Here is a 15204-nt window from a genome sequence, read left to right as displayed (position 1 = left end):
ATCCAGCAACAGAGAGGAGCCTGCAGGGGACCTGTGGAGCAGTCTGAGCCAGAGTTCAGACCCAGAACAAATCCCGCGGCCTTGCAAAAAGCGAGGATTGGCAGTCAGGAGGGGCCCTGACTAGCCGCAGCGTTCAAACCCCGAGTGTGGGAGGCAGACAGTCGGGAAGAGGCACAGAGGATCTCGAGCCCCCACGACCCCACCAAATGACCCAGGGCAGGGGAGAGACCCTGTGAGGCCATAACACGCGTCTTAAAATAGCAGAGGCGGCCCATGGGATGTGGGGAAGGAGAACCCAGCCCCAGTCCTGGACTCACCACTGGCTTGCTCTGTGAGCCTCAATTTCCTTATCTGTACAATGGGGTGGGAATTGATGTCTAGCCAGATACCTGGATAAACGTCCTACCTATGATACCCTGGCAGTCACCTTGGTGTAGACAGCCTCACTTGGGTCACCTGGTGACTGAAGGGATGTGGTTGTCCAGTAACAAAGAGGTCCTTGGCTGGCTCCACACAGAGCACCTTTGGGAGGTCCCGCAGTCAAGGCACAGTGGTCAAGAACTCAGACCGAGACGTCCAAGGAGCTGGGGTTCAAATCCGGCCCTCCCCACTTTCCAGAGGTGTGATTTGGAGCAGGTTACTTAACCAAAGCCTCAGTTTCCTGACCTGTAAAATGGGGGTGATGACTCCTAATTCATCATGTCGTAGTGAGAACTGAATGAGATACCTTCACACAGCTCTTCGCCCAGGGCTGGCGCATGCCAAGTGCTCTGTTACTGTTGCCTACTGCTATTTTGCAACAGAAGATTAACTTGAAAGTCATCTCATACCTTTAGGGCCAGCAGAGCAAAGGGCTGCCTGAAAAGTGGTGGGCCTCCAATGGCAGGCCAACCCATCCAGGTGAAATAGTCTAAGAGCACGCTCATGCCACAGGCCCGGGGTCCTGTCAATATTTATGCTTCTGTTTCAGAGCACACAACTATTACGAGTTTCCTATACAAATTAGAACAAAAACACACAGAAGAAAATAAGAATCATATAGGCAGGTCTGTATTTGAATCCCAGCTGTGAAATCTACCTCTCCTGTGACCTTGGGCAGGCTTCTTAATTGTTCTGATCCTCAGTTTCTGCATTTGTAAGATGGGGGTAAATAACGCCCATCTCACAGGGTAGGCACGAGGATGAAATGAAGTATGAAGGGAAAGTGCCACGGGGCCTGGAAGGAGTAAGAGCGACTATACTAATCCAGCCACTCAGAGAGAATCACTGTTCACGCTTTTTGCATTTCCTTTCAATTTTTTTCTACGCACATCTGATGCGCGTATAATATTAACATACATATATTTACTAATTTGAGGCCATATTGCTTGTTCTTTTTATGTTACTATTATATCACCTCGTGAGGTGCTAACACATGGGGAAGGATGTCTGATTTTGAACCTGGGTATATTTGACTCAAATGCTTTCTAATTGTGTTTTAGTAAAGACACTCTCTTGTCTTACTAAACGCAAGACACTTTTGTGTCTTACTAAAGACACGAGATTGTGATTGTGTTTTCGCAAAGACACTCTTGGCTCCCCCACAGTGTTTCTCAACATTTTTTCCATGATTGCCCTTCCTCCTCGGAAACCTTTTCAGACTTTCCCCCCCGATTCCCTCCTCCAATGCATTTCTTTAAAAACATTTTATCTTGAAATAATTATAGGTTCAGAGAAAGTTGCAAAGATGGCAGAGAGAGATCCTGTGTTCCTTTCATCCATTCTTCCCCAACGGTTACATCCGTTGTAACCACAGCACGATATCAAAACCAGGGAACTGACACAATATGTGTCTAGTTTTATGTTATTTTATCACATGTGTAGATTTGTGCAACCACCACCACAATCAAGATACGGAACTACTCCATCACCAGAAAGATCTCTGTTGGGCTGTCCCTTTATGGTCACCCATCCCTCTCCTTGTCACCATGCCTAACCCCTGGCAACCAGTGATCTATTTCCTGTTTCTATAATTTGTCTTTTTGAGACTATCATATAAATGGAATCATCACTATGTGCCTTCTTGAGATTGAACTTTTTTTCCGCTCACCATAACGCCTTTGAGAGCTACCCAAGTTGTTACGTGTATTGGTGGTTCATTCTTTTTTATCGCTCAGTAAGAGTCCGTGGTGTGGACGGACCACAGTTTGTTGAATCGTAAGACTACTGAAGGACAGCTAGGTTGTTTCCAGTTTGCACTGTTACAGATAAGGCTACTATGAACAATCCTGCATAGATTTTTATGTGGACATATGTTTTCATTCACCTGGGATAAATGCCCAGGAGTGCAATTGCTGGGTCTTATAGTAGTTTATGTTTAGTTTTTTGTTTTTAAAAGAAACTGCCAAACTATTTTCCAGAGTAGCCATACCATTTTACATTCCCACCAGCAATGAGTAAGAGATCCAGTTTCTCCACATCCTTGCCAGCATTTGGTATTGTCATTATTTTTTACTTTAGCTGTTCTAATAGGCATGTATTGATATCTCATTAATACTACAGACATACTGTCTGTCTATGTACTATGTGTATATCTGTGTCTTTATATATATATAATAAAAGAGTAGGATTTTTTCACTCCCCCAGCCAAGAACCAATTTTCGCCCCCTTGGGGGTGATGTTGCTCACGCTGAGAATGCATGCCTTCCCCAAGCCTCCTGTACAGGGGAAGGCACCAGGGGTTTGGTGAGACTTTCATCACTGAGCCAACTCCCAAGAGGCCAGGGAAACAGCTGGTTTGGACAAGTCTCGTGCAGAGCAATCTTGGAAGAACAAGGCCACAGCCTTGGACAAATGAAAGATTAAATACTCTGACCCCAAGGTGAACTAATTCAACAGAGGCACCAGGGAGGGGACCCCTGCAATGGGTGGGGCACAGAAACCTCCCTCTTGAGCTGAGGTTCTTCTCAGAGCACGGTTGCCTCCCATAGCTGGCGTCCGCCATGACTGCGGCAGTAACCTGGTACTGGAAGATGCTCGGGCTGTGAGTCCTGCCTCACTCAGCATGCAGCGTGAGGTAGGTTCAGGACCACTGTCTTGACAACAGCTTACCGCATGTGCCCCCATCCCATATCCTGAGGCCCTGACTCACCCAAGCCAAAGTGTGCCACGGGCTCCATCTCGCACAGGTAACCCGAGCCCCCGTCGATGATCCTCAGGTGGGCCCCGCTCTTCTTGGTGTACAGCACGACCTTAGCCCCCCTGGCGAATGCCCCAAACCGGGTCCGTGGCACCACTCGCAGCCAGTTGTTGCTGAAGCCCTGTAGGTGGGAGGAAGGCAGGCCCTGGGCATCAGTAGGGTGAGTGGGAGGAGCAGGGAGGGAGGAAAAGAGAGGGAGGGAAGTACAAAGAGGAAGAGAAGAAAAGGGGCAGAGGAAAGACAGGAGGAGGAAGCCGAGCAGGCAAGGTGGGCAAGGCATACAGATTGGATGACGTTTGGAAAGAGAGGCACTGGGAAAAGAGGAGGGAAAGCCAACAGACTCAGAAAGAACAGTTTTTGGATGAGAAATGCCAGTGAAAGGCAGAGGGGTAAGGGGCTTCTCCTGGGAGGCAGCCCTTCTCAGAGGTTTACTGTGAGAACTGGGAATTTATTTGTGTCCTCTGGGTCCCAGGATTTCCATCTCCCGCTGGTCAAGCAAGCATCGGGGCTCCCCTGCCTGGATCCACCCTAGGCCCAGGGGAGCACACACTGGGCTGGATTCCACGGGTCCCGAGGTCCACGCACACCTGATTTCCCCGGAAGACAGACAGCGGCTGAGCCATGGACTCTCCGTGGGACAAGATGAGGTCTAGCATCCCGTCTCCATCGAAGTCTGTCACCACACCCCCTGCAACAATGCAGATTCCACTGTGACCATCGGCCAGGAGACCCATGATGGGGAGGGGCTTCCCAGCAGCGCCATGTCATGCACGTGTGCCTGAGTGTGGGCCAGAGAAAGAGCACAGCCCTGGGCAGGAAGACTGGCGCTAGAAGCCCATCTCCTCTCCTTCCCAATGGCCAGCTCACGGGAGGAATTCATGGAAGAGGGGTTCTCTTTCCTTCTTCGCCTGCACTTTTGCGTGGAGAGAGAGGATGCACATTAGTCAGACCATGAAGACTTCTTTCTGGTCTTTCTAGATACACACCCTTCGTATTTACACAGTTTGGGTCAGTCTATCCAGTGTTTGCATGTGCACCATCTCCTTAGGGTCCTCACTGCAACCCAGAGGTGTGAGGAGGGCAGATGTAATTATCCCCAACTGATGGATGTGGAAACCAGAAAATGAAGCAACTTTTCCAGGACCACACTTGAGACAATGGAGGACTGGGTCTCAGGACTTCTAAGACAGCGTTCTTTCTCTGACACCACGCTGAGTGCCAACAGGGAGGGGTCAGACCGCAGGACCCCCAGCCTCTCCTTTCCATCTCCACCCAGCAAGGCACTGCTAGAGAAGCCACTGCCCGTGGATTCCCAGACACCCACACGCTGAGGCCCCGGGACTGGGAGAGTGGACCAGCCCCTCCTCTGCTCCTGCCTGGCACTCCCAGGGGCTCCTCCACCTCCACTCTCACCCCTGCTCTAGGGTCTCAGCCCTCAGAGTGGCAGGGACAGGAGAAGCCCCACCATGGGGCTGGCTGCCCCACCTCTCCAGCCCTGCCTCCGGGGTGTGGGCAGCCCTGAGACAGGGGAGTGCAGGCCGAGCCTTCAGGTGCCCTCACCTGTGCCCCGGCCCTCAGGCTCCAAGGCATCGCCAGGATTGAGCTCCTCGATGAGGGGATCGCCGTGTTCCCTGCGGATGACGCTGCAGGAGAGGAGACACGCCTGTTCATGGATGAGTAGCAAGCTGGCGAGGCCTCGGTGGGCCCCCTGGACCTAGAGGCCCACTGGCTCCATTCTCTGTCCCCTGAGAATCCCCAGGTCCCGTTGTGCATGGGCTGCCACCTGGATGCCTACAGAGCCACTCTCTGCTCACAGACCCTCCCTGTTCCCTTCTTGGGTTTTAATTTGTGTTGGTAAATATTGATTTTTCCTTCTCTAATGGATGAATTATAGACAGCCTGGGCAAGGGCCGTTGATGGATGGAGAAGGGGCAGGGACACAGCTACCTCCAGCTGACCTTCACTTTCCTTCATGGGGCCCTGGGTTTCTGAGTTCTGGATGCTACCCAGGGTGCAGCCCTCACTCAAATGCCACCTCCTGCAAGCCTGCCCTGATCGTCCTGCCAGCAGCCATGCCTTCCTGCTTTGACTTTATCACTCTCTTCCTTTGTTAAAGCTCTCTCTGATGTATCTTATTCCCTAAGTTAGACTGGGAGTTTTCTCCAGCTGGGACCAATATTATTAGTCTTTGCATCTTCCACAGCATCTAGCACAGTGCCTGGCTCTCAGGAAGCTCCAAGCACATGTCTGTGCAAGGATGCAAGGATAAATTCCACAGGCAAAAGGGAGGAAAGTGGTCCCTTTGGGTTGTAGGGGTTCTGTCTATTTTGAACTCTGAATCCTGGTAATATTTGCTTCGGAAAAGTCCACTGCAAACGTCCGGCTCTTTCTCCACACTGAGCTGAATGCCGATCACGTTGGTGAGCTTTCCTTTCCAATTTTTCTCACTCATTAGATTCTCACAGCCTTGGGTGCTCTGCCCTGGATGTGTGGAGCACTGCTGGGGGAGGCAAAGGGCCAGGAGGATCTGTATCACTTTCCCCCGGGCCCATTGCAGGGGGCTGTTGTCCACCCAAATCAGAGTCACCAGAGGGCTGTGATGCGGACAGTGTTTCCAGGAGGGGGCTGGGGTCCCCTGAGCTGGAGCCTCTGGTGGATGGACAGCAGAGAGTGCTGACAGAACTGCAGGGTGTCTGCATAGTATAGCAGACACCCAGGGAGGTGTCCTTTGTCCACATGGGCATCTGCGCTGAGCACATCCATGCGTGCAGAATGGGCAGTGGGCAGCGCGCAGCACGCCTTGTGGTGCACTGGGTATGTACACACCTGCTGGAGGTGTGTATGCCTCAGCCTGCTAACACCCACAGTCCTTTTCACCACTCATGTCCTAAAGACTCTGCCACAGCTGGGCAGAGACACCCCTTGGTTCAGGTGACAATGCAGTTAAGGGTTCCTGAGGATAGAGCCCAGCAGTTCCTCTGCATTTATGTATTTACTGAACAAATCCTCCTGTAGCAGCAACTGCGGTGTGCCAGGCACCGTGTGGGGGCCTGCAGCTGTGGTGTGTCCCAGGAAGGATGGAGCTCAGCCTCCACGGGGACAGGGAGTCCCGTGCACAGTGCTGAAGGCCGACAGGGAGAGTGGGGCCGAGGGTGGTGCAGAGCTGGGCAAGCTCACCCAGATTTGCACAACCAGGGCAGGCTTCCAGAAGGAAGGGCCAACTAAGCTGAGACCAGAAGGATGCCTGAGTACATGTCACTCAGATGAAGAGGGAGAAGCGAGGCGCAGAGCCTGTGGGTCGTGAGAGTCCACGTCTGGCCCAGCCCAGAACTGAAAGAAGCTGGGGGTGTCTGGTATGGAGGTGTAAACAGGGAAGTGGGGAGTGACAAGGCTGGGGACAAAGCAGGACCACATGGAACATATCAGAGAAGGCAACGGGGTGCTGCTAAAGGGTTCAGGTGGAAGAGGGGTGTGGCCAGATTTGCATTTTCAACAGCTTGCTCTGCAGAAGTAGACACAGGGAGACCAGCTGGAGGCGGGTGCAGGGACCACCTTGAGAGAGACGGGAGTGCTGTGGCGTAGGGGTGGAGGGACGAGAGCAGACCAGAGGCATGTTTAGATGTGTAAGCAGTGTGACCACACATCTCCTGGTTGGCCTGGGAGCATCTCGTTTCTGCCTGTTGTCCCGCCTATATTAACAGGCCCCCTTGCCCTCTCATTAAGCATTCAGTTTGAGCGATGAGTCCCCCGGTCCCCCTAGTCGTCCCTGAAGGACTTGCAGACTGAGGCACACCCGAGGCTTTGAGTCCACAGTGCCTCCTACAAGGAGCCCACCGTGTTCCATTCAGCGACAGGTGAAAAGCCCAGCGGTATGGGACAGGTGGGGGCTCAGCTTCCAGAGTTGCCGCTGAGCGGCAGCCCCAGATGTAGCTCCCACACTCTCCACTGTGTGCTCAGGCCCCAGCCATCTGCCATGGGGACTTGGGGCACAGCCACGTACCCGGGAAGTGGCTTTTGCGGCCACTGCATGGAAACAAACACACTAAGCCACAGGGCGACCGCGTGGTGACCCTGTCCACAGACAGCCCAGGGCCCTCGGAGCAGCCGGAGGGAGGCTGGGAGGTTTGACAGGCAGGGCGGGCAGGGGGCAGGGGGAGGTGCTTGGATCTTGGGCCACAGAGATGAGAGCACTAGACTCCTTGGTGTTCAGGGGCCCTGGCGAGTGACACTTTATTAGCCCAAGAAGGAAAGCAGTGTCTCTGTTAATGAGCAATTGATCTTCTGCAATTAATCTGGAAGTTGTGAATAAGCTTTTTGCAAGGCACCTAATTAGTAAATCTGGTGCCTTCGGGGGGTGATTACATCCAGTCAGGATTGATGCTTTGTTAATAATTATATTTTAAAACACGCTTAGTCACAGCTCTCGCCTTTTATTAATAGTTGGGGCCCTCCTAGGGGAGGGCACGGGGCCTGGGAGTGAGCAGGTGGTGGTCTGGCCTGTTCCCTGAGCCCGCGCCGCAGCCCCCCCTCCTCTCCCGACCTGGTCCCGAGCTCTACTAGCGTGTTTCAGGCCAGGAACAGGGCCGTTTCAGGCCACGTGGGTCCTGAGGTTGTTCCCCAACAGCACTTCTCAAACTTCAGTTTGATAAGAATTACCTGATGCCTGGTGCACTTGTTAGAAATTCAGATTCCTGGGCCGCACCCCCGAGATTCTGATTCAGGGGATCTGGGTTGGGCCTGGGACTCTGCACTTTAAATAAGCACTCGGTGACTGATGCCAATGGCCTCCCCTCTTAGAGATGTGTTGCCTCTGAAAATCCAACCCTTCTTCCCTCGACGCAATGCTCAGATGCTTTGATGCTCAGATGCTTTCATTCTGTAACTCCCTTTTCCTTGTCTACCATTACTTGTCTCATCTGACATTTCTCAAAGGATGCTTTCCAGTGCATCAGTCCCAAGAGGAAAATCTTTGAAAAAAGTGTCCTGTGGTCAAATCTATTTGGAATACTCCATCCATCTTTCAGAAAGTAAAAATACTCATGGTGATGTTAAGGCTCTGAGAAGTCCTGCAGTCAATAAACCTGCCTGTCTTTGCTTAACCCAGGTGTGCCCAAATGGATTTGACTGTCATCCTTTTTTGTGGTAGTGTGGAGCCTGGTTTCTGGGCACCTGACCATGTCCCTCTGCCCATTTCCCCCCACAACAGCAGGAGGCCGGCTTTCTGCCCAGGATTCGCCCTCCATTCTCGCAGTCTCTTGCCCAATCCTGTCCTTCCCTCTTCTCTGTTCCTTTATCAGGGGACCTTCCCCCACCTCAGCCCTTGGGGCTTCCCTTCTGAGCCCTACACCTTCCTCCCTGACCCCTGGCCATCACAAGTGGGTAGCCTTGAGCCAGGCTGAAGTGTCTACCGGAAGAGGCGGTTGGCTGAGGAGCTGCGGTGGGCGAAGTTGTTGAAGAAGATCTCCAGCTCCTGGTCGTTGTCAAAGTCGGCGGCGATGACCGTGCGGACTGGGGAGGGCATGGAGAACTTGGGCGAGGCGATGTCCTGGGAGGGGAGAGGGCTGCCGGTCAGCAGGCAGACGCAGGGGAGGCTGGGAGTGGGCGAGAGGCCGGCTCCCCGCACTGTGTGTGTCCTGGGGGATGCTGCTCGACCTAACACGCCCCCTCCCCTCCCAGCATGGGACTCGAGTGGCCGCATTCAGGACCACAAGAACCTCAGGCTGCTTGTAGAACAAGGAGGTAAGAGGAACAGTCCCGGTTCACCAGCGAAGCACTCGCTGTTCCCTAGCCAGGATCACGTGTAGCCCTCCCGCCAGTCCCTGAAGCAGCACGGACATTAGTATCCTATGTTACAGGCGAGGCAACCGAGTCCCGGAGAAGGATGGGACCTGCCCATAGTCACAGCTAACGCATGAGCTAACGCATGAGGCCGTAGCCAGGGCTTCTGATTCCCGAGGCGATGCCCTTTCCAGCAGGCATCCTTCCTCCTCCGCGGTGAGAGTCGGAAGCTGGGTGGACCCTGGAAAGTGCTGTGCACTTGAATCCAGGCTTCTCAGCTGACCAGCTGTATGATCTTAGGTAAGTTATCTAAGCCCCTAGAACTCACTTCCCTCATCAGTAACATGGGGCTGGTAAGAGCTGCCCCGGATGTGAGGACTGCCTGTGAAATGCTTGGCATAGAGGGGCATGAGACAGATCATGGGCATCTGTCCTGGCCTTGCCCCTGCTGGCAGCCCCAGGGAATGTGGCAGCAGTGGCTGTTTGCTGTGTTGTTGCTGCCTCCGGGGCTGGGAAGGGCACAGGTGGTGTCTCTGGGCCCTCTGGGCGTGTCCTGCGGCCCATGGGCCTGGTTCTGCCCCGGGCCTCTGACGGCAAGCCATCTCTGTTGGCCGCAGGAATGAGCTGCCTGCTCTGGGGAGGCTGAGGAGGGACATTGTCCCCATCAGTGCTGTAATGAGGCTGACTAAGAGCCTGGCCAGTTGGTCAGGGTGGGCTGAGCAGGGCCTTAAGAGCTGGGGAACAGAGACCTTAGGATCCCAAGTTCGTTATTATTCTATTGATCCTACAAAAATGGAAACCTACACAGCCCTTGGGGCTGTCCCACGGGACGCCTGGGCCTCTGAGATAATGTCTGTGGAGCACTTAGCACCGTCCCCGGCACACGGGAGGCCTTGACAAGGGGGCATCTATTCTTCCTATTATCCTGGCTCCTGTGAGCTCTGGGGAGGGGCCGTCAGAAGGTCAGCAGGGCTCCTCCACCTGGGCACCGACATTTGGGACTGGATCGCTCTTTGCTGTGGGGCTGTCCCGTGCGTTGTGGGACACATGGCAGCATGCCTGGCCTCTGCCCACGAGATGCCAGTAGCACCCTCTATCCCATTTGTGACAACCAAGAACGTCCCAGACATTGTCCCATGTACTGGGTTGGGGGAAAAGTCGCCCCTGGCAGAGAACCTGGGTGAGAACAAAAAGCTGAATAAAGATGAGAATCATCCAGGATTCCAGAATCAACTGTCCCAAGTTCAGGGACACCTCCTCCTCACCCAGAGAGCCTGGGGCTCAAGCCTCTGCAGGGAGGGAGCGGCTGGGCCTGAGCACCCCCAGGTGGCTGCCTACAGGGGAGGGCACTTGTGGTGGTCACCCGGACATAAGGTCCCTGGAGACTTCCCCAGGACCATCAAGCCTCAGGCAAATGCTGGAGTTTTCTTGTTCCCTCCGGGGTTTTTGGCAAGACCTAGGTGCCCCCAATCCAGAGAACGAAGTCAGCCTTTTGGGGCTCCTCTGCCCTGCTCCCACCCACATTGGGGGGCTGCTCTCCCTCCTCGGCTCACGGCTCTCTCTGCTCCGGAAACTATAGACACTGCAGCAGCCCAGGATGGAGTCCATGGTCCCCCAGATGTTGCCTTCCTTGTGGCCTGCCCCCATCAGGCTCTCCAGAGCCACAGCTCCTTCTCAGCCTGGTGAGAGGCACAGGCCGGGTTGTATCCCCAGGACAAGGCAGGGCCACTCGCAGTGCTGGTGGCAGAAGAGAGGGAGGGAGAGGCCCCTTCTTACCCGGAAGCGGACCTGCCCGTGGGCGCTCATCTGCAGGTAGAGGCGATGGGGGCCGTTCCAGTTGCCATAGACGATGTCCACTTTGCCGTCGCGGTTGAAGTCAGCCAGGGCGACACCTCGCCCATGCTGGTGGGGGTCGTCCACACCTGGGAGGAAAGGCAGGACCCTCAGGGCAGCACCCCCTGCAGCCTCCACCACCACTCACCTTGCGGGAGCTCCATGAAGAGCAACAAGGCAGGGTCACCTCCTCTGTCCCTTGCCCTCTGGGGAGCAGATGAGGAGATGCGGCTGCCATCCCAGAATTCTCCTTAGGGGCGGGAGGTGGGACTGCCATCTGGTTGCGAAGGGGACCAGAGACTTATCTTCAAGCGGCATTTGCCCAGCAAGCACACTATTTTTACTCAGTTTTGGGGGGCATGGGTGGGAGGAAGGAGACTGGTGGAAATTCTGGAGGACTGAAGGCCTCCCCAGCCAGTGGCGACACTGCCACTGGGTGATGTTACATTGATTGTCACTCTTTGCTTAAATCTCTCAGTAGCTCCCTAGTATTCTTGGGTCAAGTTCAAATTCCTGTCCAGGGAGTGCAAGGCCTCCACCCACCTTACCTGGTCTTTCTCTGGTACCACTTTCCCCCTTACTCATAAGCTCTGGCCACCCTGTGCTCCCTTCATTCCTCAAACAAACCAAGTACTTTCCAGCTTCTGGGGCCTTGTTCAAGCTGGTCTCTCCTCCCGGGATGTTCTTCCCCTGGCTCTCAGGTACCTGGCTCCTTGTTTTTCTTCTGCTCTCAGCTACAATGGCACCTCCCCAGGGAAGCCTTCCCTGACCACTCTCACAAAAACAGCCCCTCCCACCCTCCCTGTCATTCACTCTGACAGCCTCCTGTTCTTTTTCTCCATCGTGCTGATCACACGTGCAATTATGCTCCTTCGTGGTTTTCTTGCTCACGGTCCTGTTATCCCTCTAGACCTTACGCTCTATGAGGTCAGGGTCTATCTTCTTGTTCACCTGTGTTCACACAGCGTCTGTCTCAGGGCCTGTGGTGACCCGGTGGTTGTCAGTAAATACTTGCTGAATGAAGGAAGACACGTAAATAATTTGACAGAAGGCAACTGGGGATGTTGGTGACAGCTGAGAAAATATTGCACCATGACAGAGAAACCCACAGCGGGCCTTGTGAGATCGAGGAAGGGAAGCTTCTGTGTCCAATGGCATCTGCTTACACTGTCCCTGCATCTGCCAGTGGCCATGGGACTGAGCTGATCCTGGGGGAGGACGGAGGGTGGCTTTACTCAAAGGATGGCCTGACCTCCTGGCTGCCCAAGGCAGACACGTTCCTTCAGGCCAAGGGCAGAGCTGAAAGGTAGGGGGTGCCAGCTCTAAACACCCTTGCTGACTCTTTTGGAGGACAAACTGCCATTGGTCACCAGGCCCTCGGAGTTGGTGGGCAATAGGACAATATAGTGGGAGGTGGGGATCACAGACCCCACGGCACTGGGAGCTTTTCCAGCTGCAAACACAGAGATCCTGAGGATGGGAGCCAGGAGAGGGAGGGACGCCCTGAGAACCCTGGAGGCTGAGCACCCTCTTGGGGGAGGGAAGGATCCCAGGAGGGGTGGGATGGGGGGAGAAGAGGCAGTGAGACCCAGGCTTGAGAAAGACGGTTTGCAAAGGAATGGGGGTTGCCTCCAACCTCTAGGATTAATACCCCATAATTCTCTGAACCCCCTCCCCCCCCCCCAGCCCTAATGTCGGTGGCCTTCTGTGTTGGCCCATTTCTCTCCTATCTACGAGGCACCTTGACAAGAAGCTGGTTCCCTTTCACGGGAATAATCGGTGCCAGGCTGCATTTCACAGCAGCATCTGTTTGGGTGATGAATGCCCTCTTGACATGTCTTGTTAAGCCCCTGCAATCGTTCTGACTTTCAATTACGGGCCTAGCACCTTTCCTCTCTCCTCCTGCCTGATACCTTCTCCCACTCCAACTTGTTCGCTCACCTCTGCTTCTATCTCTTTAACACCTTATCAAATCCTCTAGGTTTTCTCCACCACCGCCTCCTCTTCATTTTATGATTTTTCAGCAATGAGAAATTTCGCTGCCAGAGTATACAGCACCAGGAGGGGTGAGCTGGGTGGGAGGACAGGCCAGGGGAGCTGCCTCCAACTTTAGCTTTGCCGGGGAAGGAGAAGAGGGAGAGGCAAGGACGGGGATCCACTGGCTACAAGTGTGTGAGGGGTGTTCCAATTGGGAACTCCCAGCAGACAGCAGGGCAGCAGGTACTCCTAAGTCACAGAGAATGGACTAGCACACGCTCGGGGATTGGATGCTAGCCGTCAGCATCAGCTGGAGCTCTGATCTATGTGTCTGGATCCCCGCTCACCTCTTCTTCTGGAGGCCAGAGCTTGTCCCTATGCCGCCAAGAAGGAGGCAAAATCAAACCTTCTGTTCGTTGGCAGGGTGGGGAGGACGTGGGTGGGGAGAAGTGGCTGAAGGGCAGACTGATTACATCCACAAACTTATGGGGCGTCCACTCTGTCATTCAGCAAAAGTTACTGGGTGACCACCGTGTGCTGAGCATTGTGTCAAGAATGAACAGAATAGTGCCCAGTCCTTGTAGACATAGACAGATTGTTATAGCTATGTAGAAACCGGGGGGAGAGGTACATGCAAGGGCAGTGGAAACGCAGAGGAGGGAGTGCCAATCTCTGCTAGGTGCCATAGAGGGAGGCAAGAAAGCGTTCACAGATAACATCTGAGCTGAGTGTTGAAGGATAAATAGAAGTTCTGCAGATAGAGAAGGGGGAGAGGGCATTTCAAGGGGGGAGAATAGCAGGTACAAAGGCCCTGAGGCAGATGAGGGATGAGCATAGAGAGAGGAAGGAGAGCACACTGGGAGCCTGGAGCACTGTTTTACGTGGATTTTATTCTGCTTCTTATTAGAGCTATTTGTTTACTTGTCTGTTTCCCCCTCTAGAATGTCAGTGCCTTGTGTGCATGTGTCTGGGGGGTGAGGTGGTCTTAGCCTTACTCAGGTCAGCATCCCCAGCTCTTAGCACTAGCCTGGCACTTAGCAGGGGCTTAATAAATGGTTAGTGGATTGAATCGAATGTTTAAGATGAATGTGGGAGGGGGATGCAGAGAGGCAGCTTGGAGGGGAAATTGATGCTGAGAGACCCAAGCAAGACTCAGAGGAACATGGGCCAATTTCAGTTGCTAGAAAATGGATAACAGTCAGGAGTTCAAGGTCCCCCTCTTCCATGGCAAACATCCCCTGTGGCCTGAGCCATGGGGGATGTGGAATTGGAGGTGACAAGCATCGTTTCCCTGTGTGGTGCAGAGGATGACTTGTCCTGCTCTCCCTGAGGCCTGTGAGGTCATGCTGGAGGGGCAGGGCAGCCCAGAGTCCCCTATGGGTTTGGGGGTCTAAGTGACACAGAGCAGTGGCTGCACTCACCAGCGCTGGCAGCAGCGTCCACGAAGGTGCCATCGCCCCGGTTGTGGAAGAGGAAGTTGGGTCCATTCTCGTTGTCACAGAAGATATCCGAGGCACTGCTGCTGAGGATGGGGCCCACGCTGACACCCCGGCCCCCTAGGAGAGGACATCGATGCACAGAAGGTGGCAGAAGCAAAGCCCCAGGCCCGTGTGGAGGACGGGGGCTGCCTCTGAGAAGCTGCTACGGTGATGCCTCAGAAGAACCTGGGGTGCTGGAATTCCAACTTTCTGGATGTTTCCCTGAGCCCAGATCTGGACTCACAGTCCCACAAACCTGTGTGGAGGGTGACCACACTGATGACAAGGCAAGTGAGGAGCAAGATCAGGTCACTTTGTGCCAAAGGAATGATTCTACGACCTAAGGAACACAAAGGCCACCACACAGGTCCTTCCCTTCCCTTCGCTGGTGGAATGACAATAATCCTAATCCCACCTCTACCCACAACATCTGGGTCAAGTCACAGATTTCCCTGACAACCCCTAGCCCCATCCCTAGTCACACACATGCTGGTCAAGACACTGGGGGCGTCCCTGTTCTAAGAACCTACAGGAGTAGATTCCAGCTGTAGGTACAACGATGCTTACTTGGCTTTGTTTGACGTGGTAAACAATTGGGAACAACCTGCACGTCCATCAACAGTTACTGGTTGATGGATTACGGCGCATCCATATGATGGACCACTCTGCAGCTACTAAAAAGACTGGCAGATCCATACGTATTGACTTGGAAGCATGCCCATGACATACTGTTAAATGAAAAAACAATTCGCCAAGTAATAGTACTGTGTGATCTTACTTTTATTAAAAAAAAAAAAAAGGAAAGCACATGATATTCCTGGACTTGTTTGTGTAAGCTTGCTCTTGAGTTTGGGGAAAGGTGGGAAAGGCTGCGCTTTGGGCTACCTTGACGGGGGGGATTGGGGAAGGAAGGAGAGACAGTAGCTGGCCTTTTTTTTGAATGTCTTTGTATTGTTTGGC

The 15204-nt window shown here is 53.8% G+C and overlaps 1 protein-coding gene across 4 annotated transcripts in view; it reads right to left on the bottom strand.

The window, feature by feature from the left end:
- The window catches only part of CRTAC1 (cartilage acidic protein 1), a 144807-nt gene that overhangs the window by 20336 nt on the left and 109267 nt on the right, over positions 1-15204 (bottom strand). For all 4 annotated transcript variants that reach the window (XM_008526569.2, XM_008526571.2, XM_070609064.1 and 1 more), the window contains exons 6-11: positions 14188-14322; positions 10733-10878; positions 8587-8723; positions 4739-4821; positions 3766-3866; positions 3131-3299 (exon numbers count right to left, since the gene is read on the bottom strand). In XM_008526569.2, the coding sequence (XP_008524791.1) occupies positions 3131-3299; positions 3766-3866; positions 4739-4821; positions 8587-8723; positions 10733-10878; positions 14188-14322 (771 nt within the window). The remainder of the gene's footprint in view (positions 1-3130; positions 3300-3765; positions 3867-4738; positions 4822-8586; positions 8724-10732; positions 10879-14187; positions 14323-15204) is intronic.

The sequence above is a fragment of the Equus przewalskii genome, chromosome 1 (genome assembly GCF_037783145.1).
Source record: "Equus przewalskii isolate Varuska chromosome 1, EquPr2, whole genome shotgun sequence".
Taxonomy (NCBI): Eukaryota; Metazoa; Chordata; class Mammalia; order Perissodactyla; family Equidae; genus Equus; species Equus przewalskii.
This window is presented reverse-complemented; position numbering and strand designations above follow the sequence as displayed.